Here is a 20068-nt window from a genome sequence, read left to right as displayed (position 1 = left end):
TTCACTTCTATTTCTGGCACACTCTCTTGCCGCTCTCACCTCTATCCTCCTATCACCCTGAGCTTCCTTCACTCCATCCATCCACCCAACCCTTGGCCTTCCTCTTGTACTTCTCCCATCAACTTTTGCATTCATTACCTTCTTTGGCAGACAGTTATTTTCCATTCTCTCTACATGGCCAAACCACCTCAACACATTCATATCCACTCTAGCTGCACTCATTTCTTACACCCGTTCTCACCCTCACTACTTTGTTCCTAACCCTATCTACTCGAGATACACCAGCCATACTCCTTAGACACTTCATCTCAAACCCATTCAATTTCTGTGTCACTGTCACTTTCATTCCCCACAACTCCGATCCATACATCACAGTTAGTACAATCACTTTCTCATACAGAACTCTCTTCACATTCATGCCAAACCATTTATTTTTTTACTACTCCCTTAACTGCCTCAACACTTTGCATCCTTAATTCACTTTCTCATGTACATCTGTTCCACTTCACCATTTGCTGCAACAACAGACCCCAAGTACTTAAACTGATCCACCTCCTCAAGTAACTCTCCATTCAACACGACATTCAACCTTGCACCACCTTCCCTTCTCGTACATCTCATAACCTTACTCTCACCCACATTAACTCTCAACTTCCTTCTCTCACACCCCCTTCCAAATTCTGTCACTAATTGGCCAAGCTTCTCTTCCTCATCTGCAACCAAGACAGTATCATCCGCAAACAACTGATTTACCTCCCATTCACGGTCATTCTCATCTACCAGTTTCAATCCTCGTCCAAGCACTCGAGCATTCACCTCTCTCAACACTCCATCAACATACAAGTTAAGCAACCATGGAGACATCACACATCCCTGTCTCAGTCCCACTCACCGGAAACCAATCGCTCACTTCATTTCCTATCCTAACACATGCTTTACTACCTTTGTAGAAACTTTTCACTGCTTGCAACAACCTTCCACCAACTCCATATAACCTCATCACATTCCATATTGCTTCCCTATCAACTCTATCATACGCTTTCTCCAGATCCATAAACGCATCATACACATCCTTATCTTTTGCTAAATATTTCTCGCATACCTGCCAAACTGTAAAAATCTGATTCATACAACCCCTACCTTTTCTAAAACCACCCTGTACTTCTAAGATTGCATTCTCTGTTTTATCCTTAATCCTATTAATCAGTACTCTACCATACACTTTTCCAACTACTCAACAAACTAATACCCCTTGAATTACAACACTCATGCACATCCCCTTCCTTCAACATCTCAGCGCTCATATCATCCATACCAGATGCCAGATGCTTTTCCTACTCTCGTTTCATCTAGTGCTCTCCTCACTTCCTCTCTTGTAATATCTCTCTCATTCTCATCTCCCATCACCGGCACCTCCACTTCCTCTCTTGTAATATCTCTCTCATTCTCATCTCCCATCACCGGCACCTCAACACCTGCAACAGCAATTATATCTGCCTCCCTATTATCCTCAACAGTCAGTAAACTATCAAAATACTCCACCCACCTTTTCCTTGCCTCCTCTCCTTTTAACAACCTTCCATTTCCATCTTTCACTGTCTCTTCAATTCTTGAACCGGCCTTCCTTACTCCCTTCACTTCTTTCCAAAACTTCTTCTTATTCTCTTCATATGACTGACCCAATCCCTGACCCCACCTCAGGTCAGCTCCCCTCTTTGCCTCACTTACCTTGCACTTTACTTGCACATTTTTCTCTCTATACCTTTCATACTTCTCTACACTATTACTCTGCAGCCATTCTTCAAAAGCCCTCTTTTTCTCTTCCACTTTTACCTTCACTCCTTCATTCCACCATTCACTGCCCTTCCTCATGCTGCCTCCAACAAACTTCTTGCCACACACATCACTTGCAATCTCAACAAAGTTTTCTTTTATTAACTACCCCCTCTAAATTACCAGTTTCTCTTACTTTCACTTCGTCATATGCCATTTTCAACTTTTCTTGATATTTGCTTTTTACTCCCGGTTTTATTAGCTCTTCAACCCTCACTAGCTCCCTTTTACATCCACCTACTCTATTCCCCCACTCATTTGCTACAACTAATTTTCCTTCCACCAAAAAATGATCAGACATACCGTTAGCCATACCCCTAAACACGTGCACGTCTTTCAATCTTCCAAACATTCTTTTAGTTATCAACATATAATCCACTGATGCCCTTTCTACCACTCTTCCATTTGCCACTCTTACCCATGTATACTTGTTTTTATCTTTCTTTTTTAAAAAGCTAGACCTTATCACCATCTCTTGCTCAACACACATATCTACCAGTCTCTCACCACTCTCATTTTCACCTGGTACGCCATACTTCCCAGTGACACCTTCTACCTCTCCAGCGCCCACTCTAGCATTTAAGTCATCCATGACAACTACATGATTCCTTCTACCCAGTCCTTCTACACACCTAGTTAATTCATTCCAGAACTCATTCCGCTCTTCTTCACTTTTCTATATACAATATTTACATTTATTCATTTACAAACAAATATTCTTGGATAAATTATTTGACGATTTTATTCGATTGTAATTGTTGGGAAGTAGTAGTAGTAGTATTTTGTAATTCCCAGATTACTCGCAAGTGTTTTCCAGAGCTGTATTCAGTTTGTTTTGATATGGCCCATGCTTGAAGTAATCTTTGTTTTCCAGAGTTTCTCTTACTCTTACATTCTTTAATTATGTCATCCAAGGGTGAGGAAGAAAAGCGTGATCATCTTAGCCACGTGTTCTGACATTATCCAGATGCTGGGCATAGATATTAGGCCTATAGCTTATACAATTTAGTATAATTTTGCTTAATTTCATGCTTCGGGGAATACATCGCAGAAACAACGGACTATCGGGGGTAACGGACACCCCTTCCTCCCGTTATTGGGAGGTTCAACTGTATTTGAACCAGACAAATGAATGAAAAACATTACTCTTGTTATAAGAAAAGGACTCTAGGGTTACTATATGGGGTAATGAAGAATGGAAAATTCATGAGCACCTACCGCATAACACTACCGTTCGATACAAAGGAATAGATTCTACCATGCACACCTAAACTACTGAGGTTAACCAAAGAGTGATCTTAAGGTTGAATACATGTAAAAAATTAAAAAAAAAAATGACTAGGACTTAAATTGGCGTGATATAACATGTATACTTTGCTGATTCTGTGACTAAACTGAAAGCACTATAAAAACTTGAGCATGAATTTACTTGGATTGCATCCTGCATTTACTTTCCATGCTAGTTTTTCTAAATCACATTCTAGGAGCCTTAACAAAGTATTAATTACAATTATGATTATTATTAAATTGCTTAACCAGACCAATGCCCTTAAATTTCCAACCCTTCCTAAATTACATATTGAAAACTATTATAATGGATGAACTGAAAATGTCTTATGTGATTTAAAAAAAAAAATCAAGGAGCTTCTTTCCAAAACTTTTCATTTGTTGCTGGTTGAAAATGGGAGTGAAATATGAGAAAATTAACGGACCGTTGTGAAGCATTGTAAACATTTAGATCAAGTTGGTTATTCATGTAATAATCGTAGGTCAGATGAGTTTCCTAAATCTGACGATGGGATAAAATAGCTTCAAGACAATGCTTTTGGGATTAACACAAATATTCTACTGTTGATTTATCTGTTGTTATCAGATAAATTATTTCACAAACAGACCCATTTCAAAGTTGATAGGGCTTAGAGAAATATTGTAATCAAAATATATCCCAACAGAATGTCAATGTAGTTGCAGATTTGGCCAATATATTAGCATCTCCAATTACTTAAACATTTCAAAGACTATTTCTATGATTTAAAACATTTCTGGACTATTTGTAAATTACCATTAGTTTCTATCAGCCTTCAATATCAACATTATTGTATCACTCAATAATTGATGAACACATTGAAAAGTTAATAGTGCATATGATTCAACTAAAGGCCCTTAAAAAGCCAATTAAGTACGATATCCCTAGTTGATAAAAAAAAGAAAAAGAAATATTGTGTAAATAATAGTGGCACCCATCAAATAAAGAAAACTTTTCAAGCAAGTTAATTTGGTGAAAAAAAAAATTGATTAAAAAAAAAAAAAACCTTGCAACAAACTAATTGCAGCACACATTCAAAAGTACAGCACACTAAAATTATTGCGATGCACCTGCCGTAAAAGGGGTAGTCCGGTTTATGAAACCACGATCAAAGGATACAATCTATACAAATTTAGCCAAAAATACTTTTTGCCACAATAAAAATAGAATCAACTGCAATATCTCCTCTGCATTAATTCAAATGACCAAGTCAAAATTTTGTGTAACAACTTCAAATACTATAGCATGTAGTAAAAATCCTTGTTTAACCCTTTTACCCCCAAAAGGACGTACTGGTACGTTTCACAAAACACATCACTTTACCCCCCTGGACGTACTGATACCTCCTTGCAAAAACTGCTATTTACAATTTTTTTTCTCTCTTTTTTTTTTTTTTTTTTTTTTTATAATTTTTTGAGAAATTTAAGGCATTTTCCTAGAGAATGAGACCAACCTGACCTCTCTATGATGAAAATTAAGGCTTTTAGAGCAATTTGAAAAATATATACTGCAAAATGTGCTTGAATAAAAAATAACACCTGGGGGTTAAGGGTTGGAAAGTTCCAAATAGCCTGGGGGTTAAGGGTTGGAAAGTTCCAAATAGCCTGGGGGTAAAAGGGTTAAAGTAGGTTTCTTTAAAATTTTCACTTCAGTATATTTGGGGGTGTTGGCTGAATCTATGTAATAATCCTTCTGATGATATACCACATAAAAACCCCACATTCTGACTGATCAATTATTAAAAAACTAAGCTCTATTTCAACATTATGAAAAATTTGTTTGACTTCATTCATGACAATATTAATAATAGCTGAAAAATGGTGTAGCATCACTTTGTAGTTGTTTCACAATACATGCTTCTAAAGTTGGAGCAGCCTTTACTGCAGGCTAATATGCCACAATATCTTTTTGATCTTACACTTCATGGAGGAGAGAGCTGTTGTTTTTTGTTGAATAACATCAGGAGAAAAGGTGACTTTTAAATAAATATATTTTTCTATTACCAAATGACCAAGTAAAAATTAAATCAATTAGTTAGAAAATATTTTCAAGTCTTATCATTCACGGTGTTCTTCAACCGGACAGCCCCAAACGAGTTTCTACCCCACGGAAATTTTTCAGAGAAAAGAAGCTGAAAACCTCACGTACTGCATTTTCAATAAGTTCAAGATAATATTTCTACAGGAAATCCAAACCCCCTTTTCCATATACCTACTGTACATGTCATTCTCCATACAAAATAACAGTAAAATAAGTGATTTACTTACATGACTCCCCAGCTTTAGCATATATATCATCTAACACTTGGACAAGCTCTTCATCCACTTCTTCTCCAGTTAAGTTCAACTCCTCTTCATTCTTGTTTTGGTGAATAGGGTGTCTTTTTGGCTTCTTTTTAGGAGACTGATTGAGCAATTCTTCTAGCATTGGAGATGGTAACTCGTTCCTGTAAGAATTTGGTAATTATCAAGTGCTACTTATAAGTTGATGCATCAAAGTTTAATTATAGTTTGTATCTGGAATGCTTTAAAAGTAAACTACTGTATATTAAATAAAGAGTTCTAAGCATACGTATTTTGCTACTGTCAACTTAGAAAAGGATTTAAAATCATCTTACACAATACTTGCAAAAATTTTTAGTTACATAATATTTGCAAAAAGATTGAAAGTTGCCTTACACAATACTACTGCAATGTTGCGATGAATATTGTTTCCAAGTTAATTTTTGACAGCAATTGGATGAAATTTTGTATAAAGTGTTCCAAATAATGAACAGTGGATACTTACCAGAATTATATATTTTTTCAAAATACTGTGATTTCATTATTACCTATTCTCCAAGATGAAAAATAAAGTAGCAATTCAAATTAGTTTTCACTGCTTATACAGCAGTTTAACAAAAGTTTGATCTTCAATGAAAAGTGAAAATTTTTGGTTAGCCAAATTGGAATTAAAACAAGGACTCATTCACATTTCAAAAAGTATTTGAAAATTCACAAGGGTATTTATAAAAGCTTAAATTCTACATCTTGAATTTAGAAATAAAATATTTTTTTTTCTATTCTGAAATTATTCTTCAAAAATCTTCTTTCGAGAGATTTATAAGCCTCATAACCATAACAAAAGTTACATAGACAAGATAAAAGCCGTTTTCTTCACAAAATAAACAGGGCAGTATTACAGAACTTTGTTACTATCATTAAATCCTATTCAATCTGTTTCATGTAAATATGCAAAATGAGACTAACATGTAATTCTGTGATTATAACATTCTTTATTAACAGTTGGCAATCCCAATCTGGTTTGTAACGGGTATGATACTGGAAGCTGAAGAAAATACAAAGAAATCCTCAATCAATGAGTAAGATCACGACAAGATTCTTGAGTAGGATCACCACAATATTCTTTGAGTAGGATCACCACAAGATTCTCAAGTTACAAGATTCTGATATCTACAGTAAATTACAATTTTATCATAACTTTTCAAGGAAGCATCAAGCTTAATCATTGAAAATAAAAGGTACTGATGACAAATTTCCCAGATGAACCAGATTGTGCTACCCAAAACAACACTGAGCAGAAAATGTATATAGCTTGAAAATTTGCATCTAACAAATGACCAACAGCATCCTAAGATAATGAGATAAGTTCCATTAAATTTTTGGAAATATCTTATGCCTAGATGATAGGTAACAACACTGTACAAAAGAATTTCCAAGATTTAAATTATATTTCACAATTACAGAAATCAAAAAGAATAATAATTTATCGCATGCATCCTCCTAAAAGTAGCAACTTGTATCAAGATGATGCCTGCAGCAATCGAAATGGAGTTAAGGAAAGATTTTCCATTAACAAAAATAAAAAATTCTTGGGGCAATAAATGTTAAGATACTGTAGAGCAATGATTAAGAGGCAAATTTTCTCTATCATTGAACGATTATGTACAAAAGCTTCTTAATAATGTATATAGAGGGTGAAAAAGAACCTTTTTTCTTACTTTTCCATGAGAGAAAATAATTCTTGTTTGATTTAAATAATGTAAACTGATGTTTTTCAAGATAAGGAAAAATAGTACTGGAAGAAAAACTGCACAAGTTATATACAGATATATAAAATTAATAAAAATATAACCATATACTAAACAATTAGCTTTAGTAAATCTTTTCTTCACTAAAATAAAACTATCACACTTTGATACAAAAATTTGAAAAATAATAAATCTGACGACAATCTAAATTATTAATGTCCAATCCCTTGAATATTTTACAGGATTGGATAATATTGTACATATATATACACAAGACAATAACATTTAAATAAACTGTATGAGTTTCAAAACTCATTCAGACATAAGAAGGTACTGCATCACAAATTACTGGAAACAACATTTTACGGTAAAGCTTCCAAAATTAACTTTACAGGTTAGGGATTACGTCATTAACGTCAGTTTAATCAACACATCATTAAATAAAAAAAGCTACACCGAAAAGTCCCAGTCACATGCAAATAAGCATTTAATATTCAACAAGTCCCATGAGTAGGCATGGAAAGGAAGAATCCTTTGGGGAAGCAGCAATTTCAATCATTATATAAATTGTGGCAATGGTACTTTTCTCAAGTTTTTGTGCAAAATAAAAATAAAGTTTATAAGTTTAAGAGATAAAAAAAAAAAATGGTCTCATAGAAAGGATTCTTCTGGGAAACGTTTGATTAATGAGAGACTATAAGCATTATCCTTACTTTTCAGTTCAAATTTACAAAAATTAATCTGAAGGCAAGTACCAAATTGACTAGATATAATTACCTACAAATTTAGTAATTAAAGGTATCCTTTGACTAGAAATCTATGGAATGCAAAATTGGCAATAGTTTCCATCAAAGGAAGAAAATACAATCTCCAACCCACAACAACAGTGCTAAACAGAAACGGCCCAATACTTAAATATGTTTCGAGGCAAAATTAACCAAAATTAAGATTCTCAATCTACTCCCCACAGAATAAACAACCTATGATGTTCTACTTACTTTGGAAACAACCCAATTCTAAATACAAATTATAAACAGGTCTCTTTCCTGTAGGAAATAACCATAATACTAAAATAATCGCCCATAATCGTGAATTGACTAACAGATCAAAACTAATTAAATTAACCAAGTAGATTTAGAGAGCACTTATAATATTTTAATAATACTGTAATGTAATTCAGAAGACAATTTGCTGAATGAAATGCAAATATCAAAAGAATGAGGAAATAAATTTTAGTTGAACAAAACTATATCTCTTTTGAACGATCTAAATTCAAAGGATGCAGAATTCCCTCTGCAAATGAACCAAAATATGCTATTACTTCAATATCTCCATTCATATTAGAATGAATTTAATCTTGCTGTATCAGAAGTCTGACCTTGATTATCAAGTACTCCAGTGTCTACAGATTCATTAACTTCGCAAAACTCAGGGGGTACCACCACTCCCGATTTCCTTTCATTGCCATTTTCACTAAGCCACTGTTCATTGAAATTCATATTTGAAAAATGGTGCATCATGACACAATGGCAAAATAAGGCCCATTGTAGCCAAGAATTTTGAAAGATGAAAGTTTCAGCAACTGGAGGGAATGGCTGAGACAGTGCAGCTTCATGCCTGAAGTTCTTGCCCTCTCCTCTCCTGAATGGCTGTGAAGAACTAGGGACCCTAGCAGTTTTCTTAAAATGCTTTATCTGCTTAACTCTATTTTGGGACTTCCGCTCAGATCCCGATTTGGCTTTTTTATTTATAAATTCTCTTTGAGATGTCAAATCAATCTGAGATTCTTTTCTCTTCATTCTCCTATCAATTATATCTGGAAATGTATTTGAATTCTTTGGGAATGTGACAAAGGATTCACAAACTTCACTTTGTACTTCACCTTCAGAGACATTCACTTGTTCAGTTTCTGTAGCAGTATCTGTGGCAGAGGATGAACACTGTGAGGCGATTTCCATATCTACAGACTCTGTGTCAGTCTCGTCATCAAATTTTCTCGACTTCATATGATTCCACATCATACCACAAAGAGAACACAACTGGCCATCACAATCATGAGCAAAGTGTTCCAGTAACTCTGCCTTTACCTTAGGTGGGGTTTTAAGCATGGTGTAAGTTGACTGTTCCTTGTTGATAGAGTGCAAAGAATCCTCTTCAAACGATACTTCCAAATAATTTTTTTCATTCAAAACTAAACGATGCTTTGACTCTTCTTCATGAAGTATATCCTTATATATTTCAGACAATGGCACAGGAACACATTTGTCCTCTTCCTCTGCTTTGATATCACTTTCAAGAGTCTGTAAAGGGTCTCTTTCCTTTTCTTCTTTTACCTCAACACAATCTAATTCCTCACCAAATGATATTTCATCCTTTCCCTGATCCTCTAATTCAGGATGTGACCCTATTTCTGTCTTTACCACATTCACTGACTCAGTCTCTAAATCCGACAGATCGGTTAACTTGCCATTCTCATTGTCTTTCATGATATCTACCAGTTTGGCAGTCTCTTCCTTAATATCCGACCCTGTCGATGTTTCCCAAACAAACCCTTGGCAAGATATTGGCTCTAAGCTTGCATCTTCCTCTTTAAAAGGTTCTATGATATCTCCTTCAATATCTTCAATCGGTGTTGTAGGAAGTTCTAAGGGCCTCCCTGAACAGCTCAAGTCCAAAGGCTGATGAGAATCATACATTCCATAAAAGCCTTGTTCGTCTGAAGACAAGGGTAAATCTATCGTTTTACTATATGGTGGGGTCAAACTCATTAATGCCAGCTCATCAGACGAGGGTAAACAGTTACTCCTTAGTGTCCCCCCACTATGGTTCCCTGGCTCTAACAGAAAATCATCACTTTCTGAAAAACTACTGCGGTCCTTGATGGACACACAAGCACCTAACTCTGGATCACAGGATGTTAATATATTTGAAATGTCTAAAGTTGGCTGAATACAAGATTCTGCTAATGCCAGCATTTCTGGATCTATACTATTTAACTGTGATGCAGCAGCAGTACACTTGGACTGCTTACCCAAATCTGCCAAAGTATGAGCATTATTAATAGCATACTCGCCATTTTCCTCAGAGTTACAATTTACAACAGCTTGTGGGATCAAGAAAGGAGCAGAATTAAATTGGAAAGAATCTTCTCCAGATGAAATACAGACAGCTTTAGGAGGTGAAGTAGGATCTAAACCAGAAACAGGACTCAGAGTGCCATAATCACTAGTAGGAGAGGGCTGAACCAAAGAAGGAGAAGCAATGATGACATGCTCAAGATTTACAGGGATTGGTTCTTTCGGATGTAGCTTTTTGAAGTGCTTTACAAGATTCAAGTTTGTGACATAGAACTTGTCGCAGATAAAACAATGATGTTTAGTTGGAACTTTGTTACGAGAATGATCTTTCGAATGTTTTGCAAATACCTTCCTATCTATTGGTTCATTACAAATTGAACATAAAAGAGAAACTTGTGGCCTGGACAATGATGAATGAGAAGGGACAGGAAAAAAGGTTGGTAGGTCTACAGCTGCCTTGCTATGCTTAGGGAAATCTTCTTGAAACACAGTGAAGGGGAGGTAAGCAGGGACAGGGGGTACTATGGGAGTGGGTGATATGGGGCGTAGGGAAAGTGCAGGCGGGAGACACAGATGGAGGATGGAAACTTCGTCCAGCCCTAACGCCACAAAATCCAATTCCTTTGGGCAACGGGAGGACTGGCAGGTATAAGAGGGCTTGTACTCTAACCCAAGATTCTTCCTTTCACGCTTACGCCTTTTTCTGTAGCCACATCTACAACTGTGCCTAAGGAGGACCAGTGTTAGCCAGTGCATGCATTAGCAACAACCAAAATCTATGATTCAGTCTCAATAAGAGACTGTAAAAATTAAGCAACATGCAAATGGTTACAGCTGTCCCTTACAACTTGTGTGTACTGAATGTAAACAAAATACTGTACATCTAAATGTAAAATATTTTCATGTACAATATGTACTGCCACCTTAGTAATACATATCAGTTTAAGATTACTTTCCCCTTACAACTGGCTAAAGACCTGTATTAGGAAAAATATTGGTAAAAGTAGAATGTCTTCACCTTATTTACCTCCCTTAACAATTGTATCCACAAATAGTAAGGGACGACAGTTCAACGTAACACAAAAAACAAAGGCATCTTGCAAGAATAAGGTTATTCAATAGCTCTATGTACAACTAATCCTAAATACTATACTTCTTGTTAACCCTTTTACCCCCAGGCTCTTTGGAAATTTCCAACCCTTAACCCCCAAGGGGTTATTTTTTTCCCAGCACATTTTGCAGTATATTTTTTTTAAATTGCTCTAACAGGCTTAATTTTTGTCATAGAGAGGTCAGGTTGGTCTCATTCTCTTGGAAAATGCCTAAATTTAAAAAAAAAAAATATCAAAAATATGAAAAAAAAAAATTTTATAGCATTTTTTTTTTTGCAAGGACGTACCGGTATGTCCATAGGGGTAAAGGGATGGGTTTTGTGAAACGTACCACTACGTCCTTTGGGGTTAAAAGGGTTAACAAATCCCATTAAATATTACTATTGGATGCCTTAATCTGCTATCAATAACCAATTCCTTGCTGCCTCAAGACAAAGTACAACATAAATAGTAACAATCAAGCACCATATGTATCTTCAGTCAATCTATTATGCAGTGAAACAAAATCAAGTCATTCTGCAGCACTTGAAAGTGTTACGAATGTTTATGTTACTAAGCTACAGGCAAGAAACATTCTGATCAGGCAAAAAGCATCATTCCACCACAACCACCCTCAAAAAGCCAAGCTCCAAACATTCAGTAAAAGCAAGCATACAAGATAATTTTCTTCAAAATTTAACTAATTAATGAGTATATAAACTTACTTCTTATTACAAAGTATGTCATTGATGGATGGCTGAGCAGCAGCAGAAGATCTTGTTGGATCTTCAGGATGAGGTCCTACGTCTTTACCGGCAACCCAGAGCTCGTACCTCTCTGGCTGGAATCGCTTAACAAATGTGTCCATTGATATCTTAACCATGTCTCCCCTGAAAAATAACAAAGCAATAGTTACTCATTCAGTAATGAAAAAGTATTGGATCTAACAAGTTTAAAGGTTGAAAGGCCACTCATGAATAGCAGAGGCAAGGGACAGTGACATTGCCTTTGCAAGCAGAACAATGCCCTACAGACTGACCATATATCATATGATCAGCACCCAAGACCCCTCTCCACCCGAGCTAGAACCAGGGAGGGCCAGGTAATGCCTGCTGATGACTCAGCAGGTAGACCTATAGGCTCCCCGAAAATCCCACATCCTTAGTTCACAAGGATGATAAGGTTGCATACACTAAAGGAACTAATGAGTTTGAGCGGGACTAAAACCCGTCTGGTGCTCACCTGGCCGATAAGTTACCAATAAGGCCAACAACATGATAGTCCTGCTGTATGAAAAACTCAGTAGTATGGCTAAACTATTAATTAACATTGATAATAATGATGTATAAATATGGAACCTAACAATGAAAAGCTGTTGGTCCCAACATTTATAAGTCAATTAGCTATAAAATTGAAATATATAGTCAGCAATTGAGTTGAGAGAACCTCAACAGCCCTTTTTTATTACATAAAGAAAAACCTTAACTCTTTATATACACAAACAGGCTTGAAAGGCTTATAAAAAGTTATAACTAGCACAACACATCACTTTACCATCAAAATTAGTGCTAAAGCTGTAAAAAGATGATTGCTAAAACATGTAAATGCTTCTTTTACTGGATAGGAGTGGGGGAGAAGACTTAGCAAGGACAACAGAGTAATTTTCAGATAAGAGACTGATGATTATCCCAAAAAGATTTTCCTATATTCTAATCGGAAACAGTTATAGGATCAGGAATTTTCTTCAACAACAAAGGTAGAGATTTTAGAAACACAAAGACAATAACTACATACCGACATTGGCATTGCGTAGCACGTTTGCCGTACTCTACCCATCTTGGCATGGCAAAATTAGTCGATTCAGCGCAATTGAAACCATGATTGAACCCAGCATGATACCCGTAAGGAAAGGTTATCATGATTTCTCCAGCCTCCTGTGTGATCTGTAAATAAATGAATTGTTACCCGAGAACTTCTACCATACTGTAAATGAAATGATATCACAATATAAGTAATACCATGAACTGTATTAAATAAATAAAGATATTCAAGAACATCATGGTCCATACATGCAGAACAAGTAGTAAGACTGATTTTTAGTTTCTTGGCATCCAGACATGGAAGGTCATTGACATAGATATCACTTGTTATAAATACATTGTAAAAACAAATTCCATTTAAAACCATAAAAGCAAACAGGTCAGTATAAAAGTTTAGACAATACTCCAATATAAAACCTTCTTAAAGCTTAACAAATAAACGCCAAAAATGATACATTAAGAAGCTTTGCACATATAAAGCAAGTATAAAAAAAGAAGCATAACCTTCTTCAACGTAATTCAATTCAAGCATTGTTTCTCTATGGCTAAGCAGGAAAGCTCATTGTCAATGGACTAAGTAATCTATACAGCCACCTACTAATTTTGAATCAAACAATACAAAAATATGTGAATACAAACCTTGTTAAAAGGAATTGAATACTGCTTAAGGATCTGTGGAGACATCAGCGTCATCTTGTGCCGCAGGTACGCTGGACATGCTTTGAAAGAGTTGGGGAAAAATCCATTGGCCAATCTTTCAAGTCGCCGCCCGTGTTCCGGAGGTATGGCATACCATGTCTTTGGTGATCCAAAATGCAAATAGTTGATACTGTGGAGTACGTATATAATTAATTATTAAACCATAAAAGCTCAGGTCTCCACCCAATAGCGCAATCTAATAAAAGTAAAATTTAGAGTTTTATCACATTTCAGCTAGGTATAAAACTAAATTGCTTATGTACAGTCACCTTTCAATTGAATTTGCCCACTCTAAAAACAGTGTTAACTACTCTGCTAACTTCAAAAGAACATTGATGAACCTCTTCTAATACAGTAATACAGGGCACCAACCGCCCTTGAGATACTACTGCTAGAGAGTTATGGGGTCTTTTGACTGGCCAGATAGTACTACATTGGGATCCTTCTTTCTGGTTACAGTTCACTTTCCCTTTGCCTACACATGCACCAAATAGTCTGGCCTATTCTTTACAGATTATCCTTTGTCCTCGTACAACTGACAACACAGTGATTATCAAACACTTCTTCTTTGCCAAAGGGGTTAACTACTGCACTGTAATTGCTCAGTGGCTACTTTCTCTTGGTAAGGGTAAAAAAGACTTTAGCTATAGTCAGCAGCTCTTCTAGGAGGACACTCCAAAATCAAACCATTGTTCTCTAGTCATGGGTAGTGCCATAACCTCTGTACCATGGTCTTCCACGTCTTAGGTTAGAGATCTCTTGATTGAGGGTACACTAGGACACACTATTCTATCTTATTTCTCTTCCTCTGGTTTTGTTAAAAGCTTTTTATAGTTTAAGAAATATTTATTTCAATGTTGCTACTGTTCGTAAGCTATTTTATTTTTCCTTGTTTCCTTTCCTCACTGGGCTATTTTCCCTGTTGGAGCCCCTAGGTTTATAGCATTCTGCCTTTCCAACTAGGGTTGCAGTCTAGCAAGTAATAATAATAATAATAACTGAATAAAGTAGACTAAACTGTCAGAGGTCTCGGGGCTGGCCTTCCACTAAGCAGCAAAATCTGACATGAACTAAGACCCCATATTACAGTCTACAAAAATACTATAATCATTTTATTTTCAGATAATTTGTATTTTCCTGGCTATAAAAACCAAGTTATTTAAATGTTATTTACTCCGTTGCTGTTTGGCAACATTATATGGTTGCCAGCATCCCACCCATTCTGGGTAGGAGCGGCTAGGTCACCATGACTCGCATCACTTGCTCATGGTCAAGACGTGAGTGGTGGAGGTGGGAAATTTATATTAAATGATTCATGTTTAAGTTTGTAGTTTGTTCCTATACGAAATACAAACCATCATCATTTAAACGGTGCATCTTCCTCAGGAGGGAGGAAGTCTCAGTGGAAGATATTAGGTTTGTCCAACTCTTAACCCAAAGGATGATGATAATGAAAATCTACAATGGCTTGTACGAGAAGCAAGGTTGAGATGTCATTCTTAAAACATAAAATGATCAAATCACAGCCCAACAAATTTGTACAAATGTATGAACCTTCTTTTTTTTAATTTTAGTACTGTATGTTCAAACTTAAAAGTCGGGGAGATATTCTTAACTAGCTGTTGAGTGGTCTTCTATGCTGATACTCCCAAGGAAAGAATATTCAGAAGAGAAGAAAAAAATTTTTTTTTATTCAACTCTCTAAAACACGTATACTGAGAGTACCTGACGATTAAAAGGTTTAAAGATTACTCATGAATGGCAGGGGCTAGAGACAGTGACATTGCCCTATTGAGCAGGATAATGCACTAGAGACTGACCAAATATATACATATGATCAGCACCCAAGCCGCCTCTCCACCCAAGCTAGGACCAAGGAGGGCCAGACAATGGTTACTGATAACTTATAGGCTCCCCCAATCCTTAGCTCACAAGAATGGTGAGGCTGAAGTGACCAAAATACCTAACAAGTTTAAGCGGGACTCGAACCCCAATGTGGCGTTCACCAGTCAGGGACGTTAGCACATTGGCCACCACAACCCTGTGACAAATAAGTTAGCCGTCCTTCAAAGACATGTCTCAGACTATTAGTTGTGCAGCAACTACTGGGCCCAAGGAGAAAGTATCCAGTCTTTTGAATAATGTATGAGTAAAGTGTTTTGTCTCTATCAAACATCAACACTAAGGACCGAGATACTGAGTGGTTCTTGTGGAAAGCTAAGGTTGCGGCAACGCCATGTATATGTTAGGAGCTTTAGGAGGATTCATAACCTTCAAGTATGACTCACGAGCAGATTGATATGGCACTTTTGTTTATGCCCTTCTTATTTCGACTTGTGCTTACAAACAGGTTAAGGATGGTCAGTCGGAAGGAAGCAGTTCTTTTTTAAAGCAATAATGAATTGCCCTTACATGACAAACAGATTATCTGTCCAGATCATGTTAGCTTCTTGATCATCGAAATGGAGAAGGATTCAAATCTATTATCATTAATTCATGGATTTTGCATCTTGGTAAATTCAGGAACAAAAGATGGAAACATATCTTTCCACCTTCTGGAGCATTTAAGAGATAAGAGGTCATATAACTCACTCTCTCTTTCCAGAGGCCAAAGATATAAGAAATAACCTCTTGAGAGTAAGGTTTCGATCCGAAGCTTTATGAAGAGATTCATAAAGTGCCATTTTAAGGGTCATTAGAAATTTAATCACACTCCATGAAGTGGATTTTAATTCCCGAGGTGAACAAGAGTGCTCAAAACTCTTCAGTTTAAAACCTGGCCCATGTATGAGAACTAGCCTTTTACCACAGTGACCGAGAAGTTTCTCCAGTAGGAAAACTAATACTGTAAGTCTGGAATAATGGAATAGTGGCCTTGAGTGGAGCAATATCCCTTCTATAACATCAATAAAAGAGAAGTGACCATTTTGCTTGGAAGACTGCTGCAGAGAACTTTTTGGAGGTGCTGGATAACTTCCAGTTGTAAAGAGGTAGGTAAGAAGTTTTTCATGATATTTTTCACACTAGGTTGATGTAGATGGTTTGACAACTCTGGAAGTTCCCTAGGAACTTACACGAGAAGATCCGGAAGGTCTGGGTACCACTCCACGTGAAGCCCCTTTGGGGTGACTAGTGTTACACTTAGGTTTTTAGATAACCTGATTTTGTTCAGCACCTCATACATCACAGAATAGGGGAAAGGCATAGTCGTCCATTCTGTCCCACAGATGTCGGAATACACCCTCCATCACTGCAGCTGGATCTAGAACTGGGAAAAAACACACAGAATTTGTTATTCAGATAAGTGGCAAACATATTTATAATCGGGGGGAACCTCACAAAGCCAGGATATGCGACCACTTGAAAATTCAAAGACCATTCTGAATCCACCTATTGTCCCTAGTTAGCTCAGTATGTCTGTTATTATGTTCCTCTTCCCTGGAATAAACTGTGCTGAAAGGTGAACGGCCTTTACTTGGGACCAATGGTGTACTCCTGCTGTTAACAAGCATAGCAAATGGGATACAGAGCCCCCTGTTTATAGATGCAGGTCACAACAGCCGTATTGTCGCTCATCAACACTACCGAGTGCCCTTTGTCTAAAAAGAGTAACACTAGGTGTGGTGCCTTCAACTCTGGTATTCATATGGAAGGACTTGTCTTCCTGTGACCATGTGGCTGAAACTTGTTCCTTCCTGAGAAGTGCTCTCCCCCCTTGGCAAGAAGCATATGAGAAAATAAAAACTCTGGGGTTGGAACCTATAGGGGAGATCAGCTAGCAGATTCTTCGCCTTTAACCACCACAAGAGGGTTGTCTTCATATTTCAGGGTAGTTTTAATAGCCAATGGGGATCTGATATCTGCAGCCACTGGCTCTTTAATGATCATTGTAAAGCGCAAAAATGCATCCTTCCAAAGGGTAATAGTTTCTCAAGGGAGGAAAGATGGCCAAGGAGCTTCTGCCTTGAGTGAGCTGGATGAACATTAATTTCCAGGAAGGGAGCAGCAACCCATCTGAAGATGGATACACTCTAGGTTGGGCCGAGTCTATCCAAGGCCAATTATCATATTTGGACTTGTCCAAGTTTAGCCAGACCACCTGTTTTTGGCAAAAATCAAGAAAGAGGTCCTGCGATGAATGAGTTATGATCTTGACTCTACTATAAGAAGCCAGTCGTCCAGGTAGTCTTATTTCCAAGGCGTGTACCCATGAGGAAACCAGAGTGAACAGGTGGGTGAACACTTGTGGTGCTGTAGACAGGCCTAAGCACAGGACCTTGAAATGGAATATTTTCTGAAAATAAAATATAAGTACTTTCTTCACCTGGGATGGAAAGGTACTAGGATAAGTAATGTTCCGGTCTATGGTCAGCAGGAAGTTGTTCTTTCTGATGGCTTGAATTAGAGTACTAGGTGTTTCCACCTTGAACCTCGTTTGGAGTACAAACTGGTTCAAACAGAAAAGGTCTATGACAGGTCTCCAGCCTCCTATTAATTTCTCTACCAAAAACATGTTGCTGAAAAAACCTGAAGACCTGTTTAAGACCTCCTCTGCAACATCTTTACTGAACATATAAGACAGCTCTTCCTCCAGCAAATAGTCTTACTGGGACACCTTCATGAAGAAGGACTGATTGTCTGAGTTTGAGTTAATGGAGGGTGACAGCTCATGAATGGGATGCAGTACCTCAAGTGAAGTACCTCTACTGCCAAGGGATATGCCTTGAAGACTGCCACATTATCCAACAACTTTGCAAGCATCCCCTGACTGGTGACAAGTTGGAGGACATGCTTTTCCTTATGAGGAATTGTTTTCAGGATCAGGTAGAAACCTTCATTATGGTACCTGTTTCACAGGAGATGGTCAACAGACTTGGCGAGTTGTAAAACGTAAAGCCGCAGCCCTTTTAAAAGGGTTATAATTACAATATTAAGAGTTTTTTTAAGTACAGAGCATTCCTGTGTCATTTGCTTAGAACATTTGGCAAGTACTGCATCTCTTCTCTTAAAGCAGTAGTTTGGTGAAGAACAAAATCCAGGGCATTCACCCCTGAATATACCAATTTCTCAGATTTTTAATCCTAGCATCTTCAAGGTTCTCTGAAAAAAAATATAATATGGCTCCTGACCAGTGGTCAAGGCTGGCATAGCGGCAAACTCCACATTCTGCAATTCAGGAGCTGAAATTAAGAATGCAAGGTGGGGAAGTTTCTCACATGATGTTCCAGGAGTTAAATCTGCGATGTCCAGGTCAAATGGAAGGGGATTGGGTATGCCATGGAGTTCACATTAAGTTTTCATGCCTTGATAAAGCAGTCGCATGCAGTTTTGAGGATCGACTTAACTTGAATAAGCTCTCTAAAGCCGACACTTGTCTCTTCAATAGTTCTTAAGCATTTCTTGCTTGGTTTGACAGTGGTTCGTCAAATATAGAGTACTTTGCCATTCTGGAAAAATCCTATAAATAGCAAAAGTCTACTTGATTGAGAACTTGGCGGTCAAACAAGCTCGTGTAAATGTCTAACCAGGGTCATACCTTTCAAAAAGTGAGAGGCCTCTCCAAAACCTGAAGTTGGAACCTCTTAGGCAGGAACCCCCAGAGGCATTTACTATCACCTCTCATCTATTTAGGAGAGTCCTTAATCATGATATAGTCAGATTGGGAGCTCTAGTACTCTGATTCATGATAGAAATACTTGGCTGTCATTTAGGGAAAGGACGTAAATTCTTCACTTGACCTGAAAAATCTCTCCTCTCCCACCTGGGTTCCAAAGAATGAGATGAAGCTATACCCAGAAAGAAGAGAAATCTAGTCAAAATGAGTGTGAGATTCATGCATATATTGTGAGGTAGAAGATAGAAAAGGTTTCCTCTCAAAGCTAGAAGCCTGTGGGGAAAAAAACAAAGCAGTATACCCTCAAGCAAAGAGAACTCAACCCCATGAAAGTGGAAGGCCACAATACACAGGCTATGATACTATACATGACTAGAGAACAATGATTTGATTTTGGAGTGCCATCCTCCTAAAAGTGCTGCTTACCATAGCTTAAGCAACTCTTCAACCTTTACCAAGAGGAAAGTAACCACTGAACAATAAAATTGCACCAGTTTTATCCCTTAAACAAAAAAGAACTGTTTGGTAATCTCAGTGTTGTCATGTGTATGACAGAAGATAACATGGAAGAATATGCCAAACTATTTGTATGTGTAGT

The 20068-nt window shown here is 37.2% G+C and overlaps 1 protein-coding gene across 4 annotated transcripts in view; it reads right to left on the bottom strand.

Annotated features, from left to right (window-relative positions):
- The window catches only part of LOC137647251 (uncharacterized), a 76597-nt gene that overhangs the window by 24423 nt on the left and 32106 nt on the right, over nt 1-20068 (bottom strand). For 3 of the 4 annotated variants that reach the window (XM_068380641.1, XM_068380644.1, XM_068380643.1), the window contains exons 6-9: nt 13797-13986; nt 13132-13280; nt 12063-12227; nt 5407-5585 (exon numbers count right to left, since the gene is read on the bottom strand). In XM_068380641.1, coding sequence (XP_068236742.1) covers nt 5407-5585; nt 12063-12227; nt 13132-13280; nt 13797-13986 — 683 coding nt within the window. Of the gene's footprint in view, nt 1-5406; nt 5586-6390; nt 10974-12062; nt 12228-13131; nt 13281-13796; nt 13987-20068 lie in introns of those variants that run through there. The other variant, XM_068380645.1, reaches the window with a different exon arrangement.

This window comes from Palaemon carinicauda, chromosome 9, assembly GCF_036898095.1.
Source record: "Palaemon carinicauda isolate YSFRI2023 chromosome 9, ASM3689809v2, whole genome shotgun sequence".
NCBI classification, from domain to species: domain Eukaryota; kingdom Metazoa; phylum Arthropoda; class Malacostraca; order Decapoda; family Palaemonidae; genus Palaemon; species Palaemon carinicauda.
This window is presented reverse-complemented; position numbering and strand designations above follow the sequence as displayed.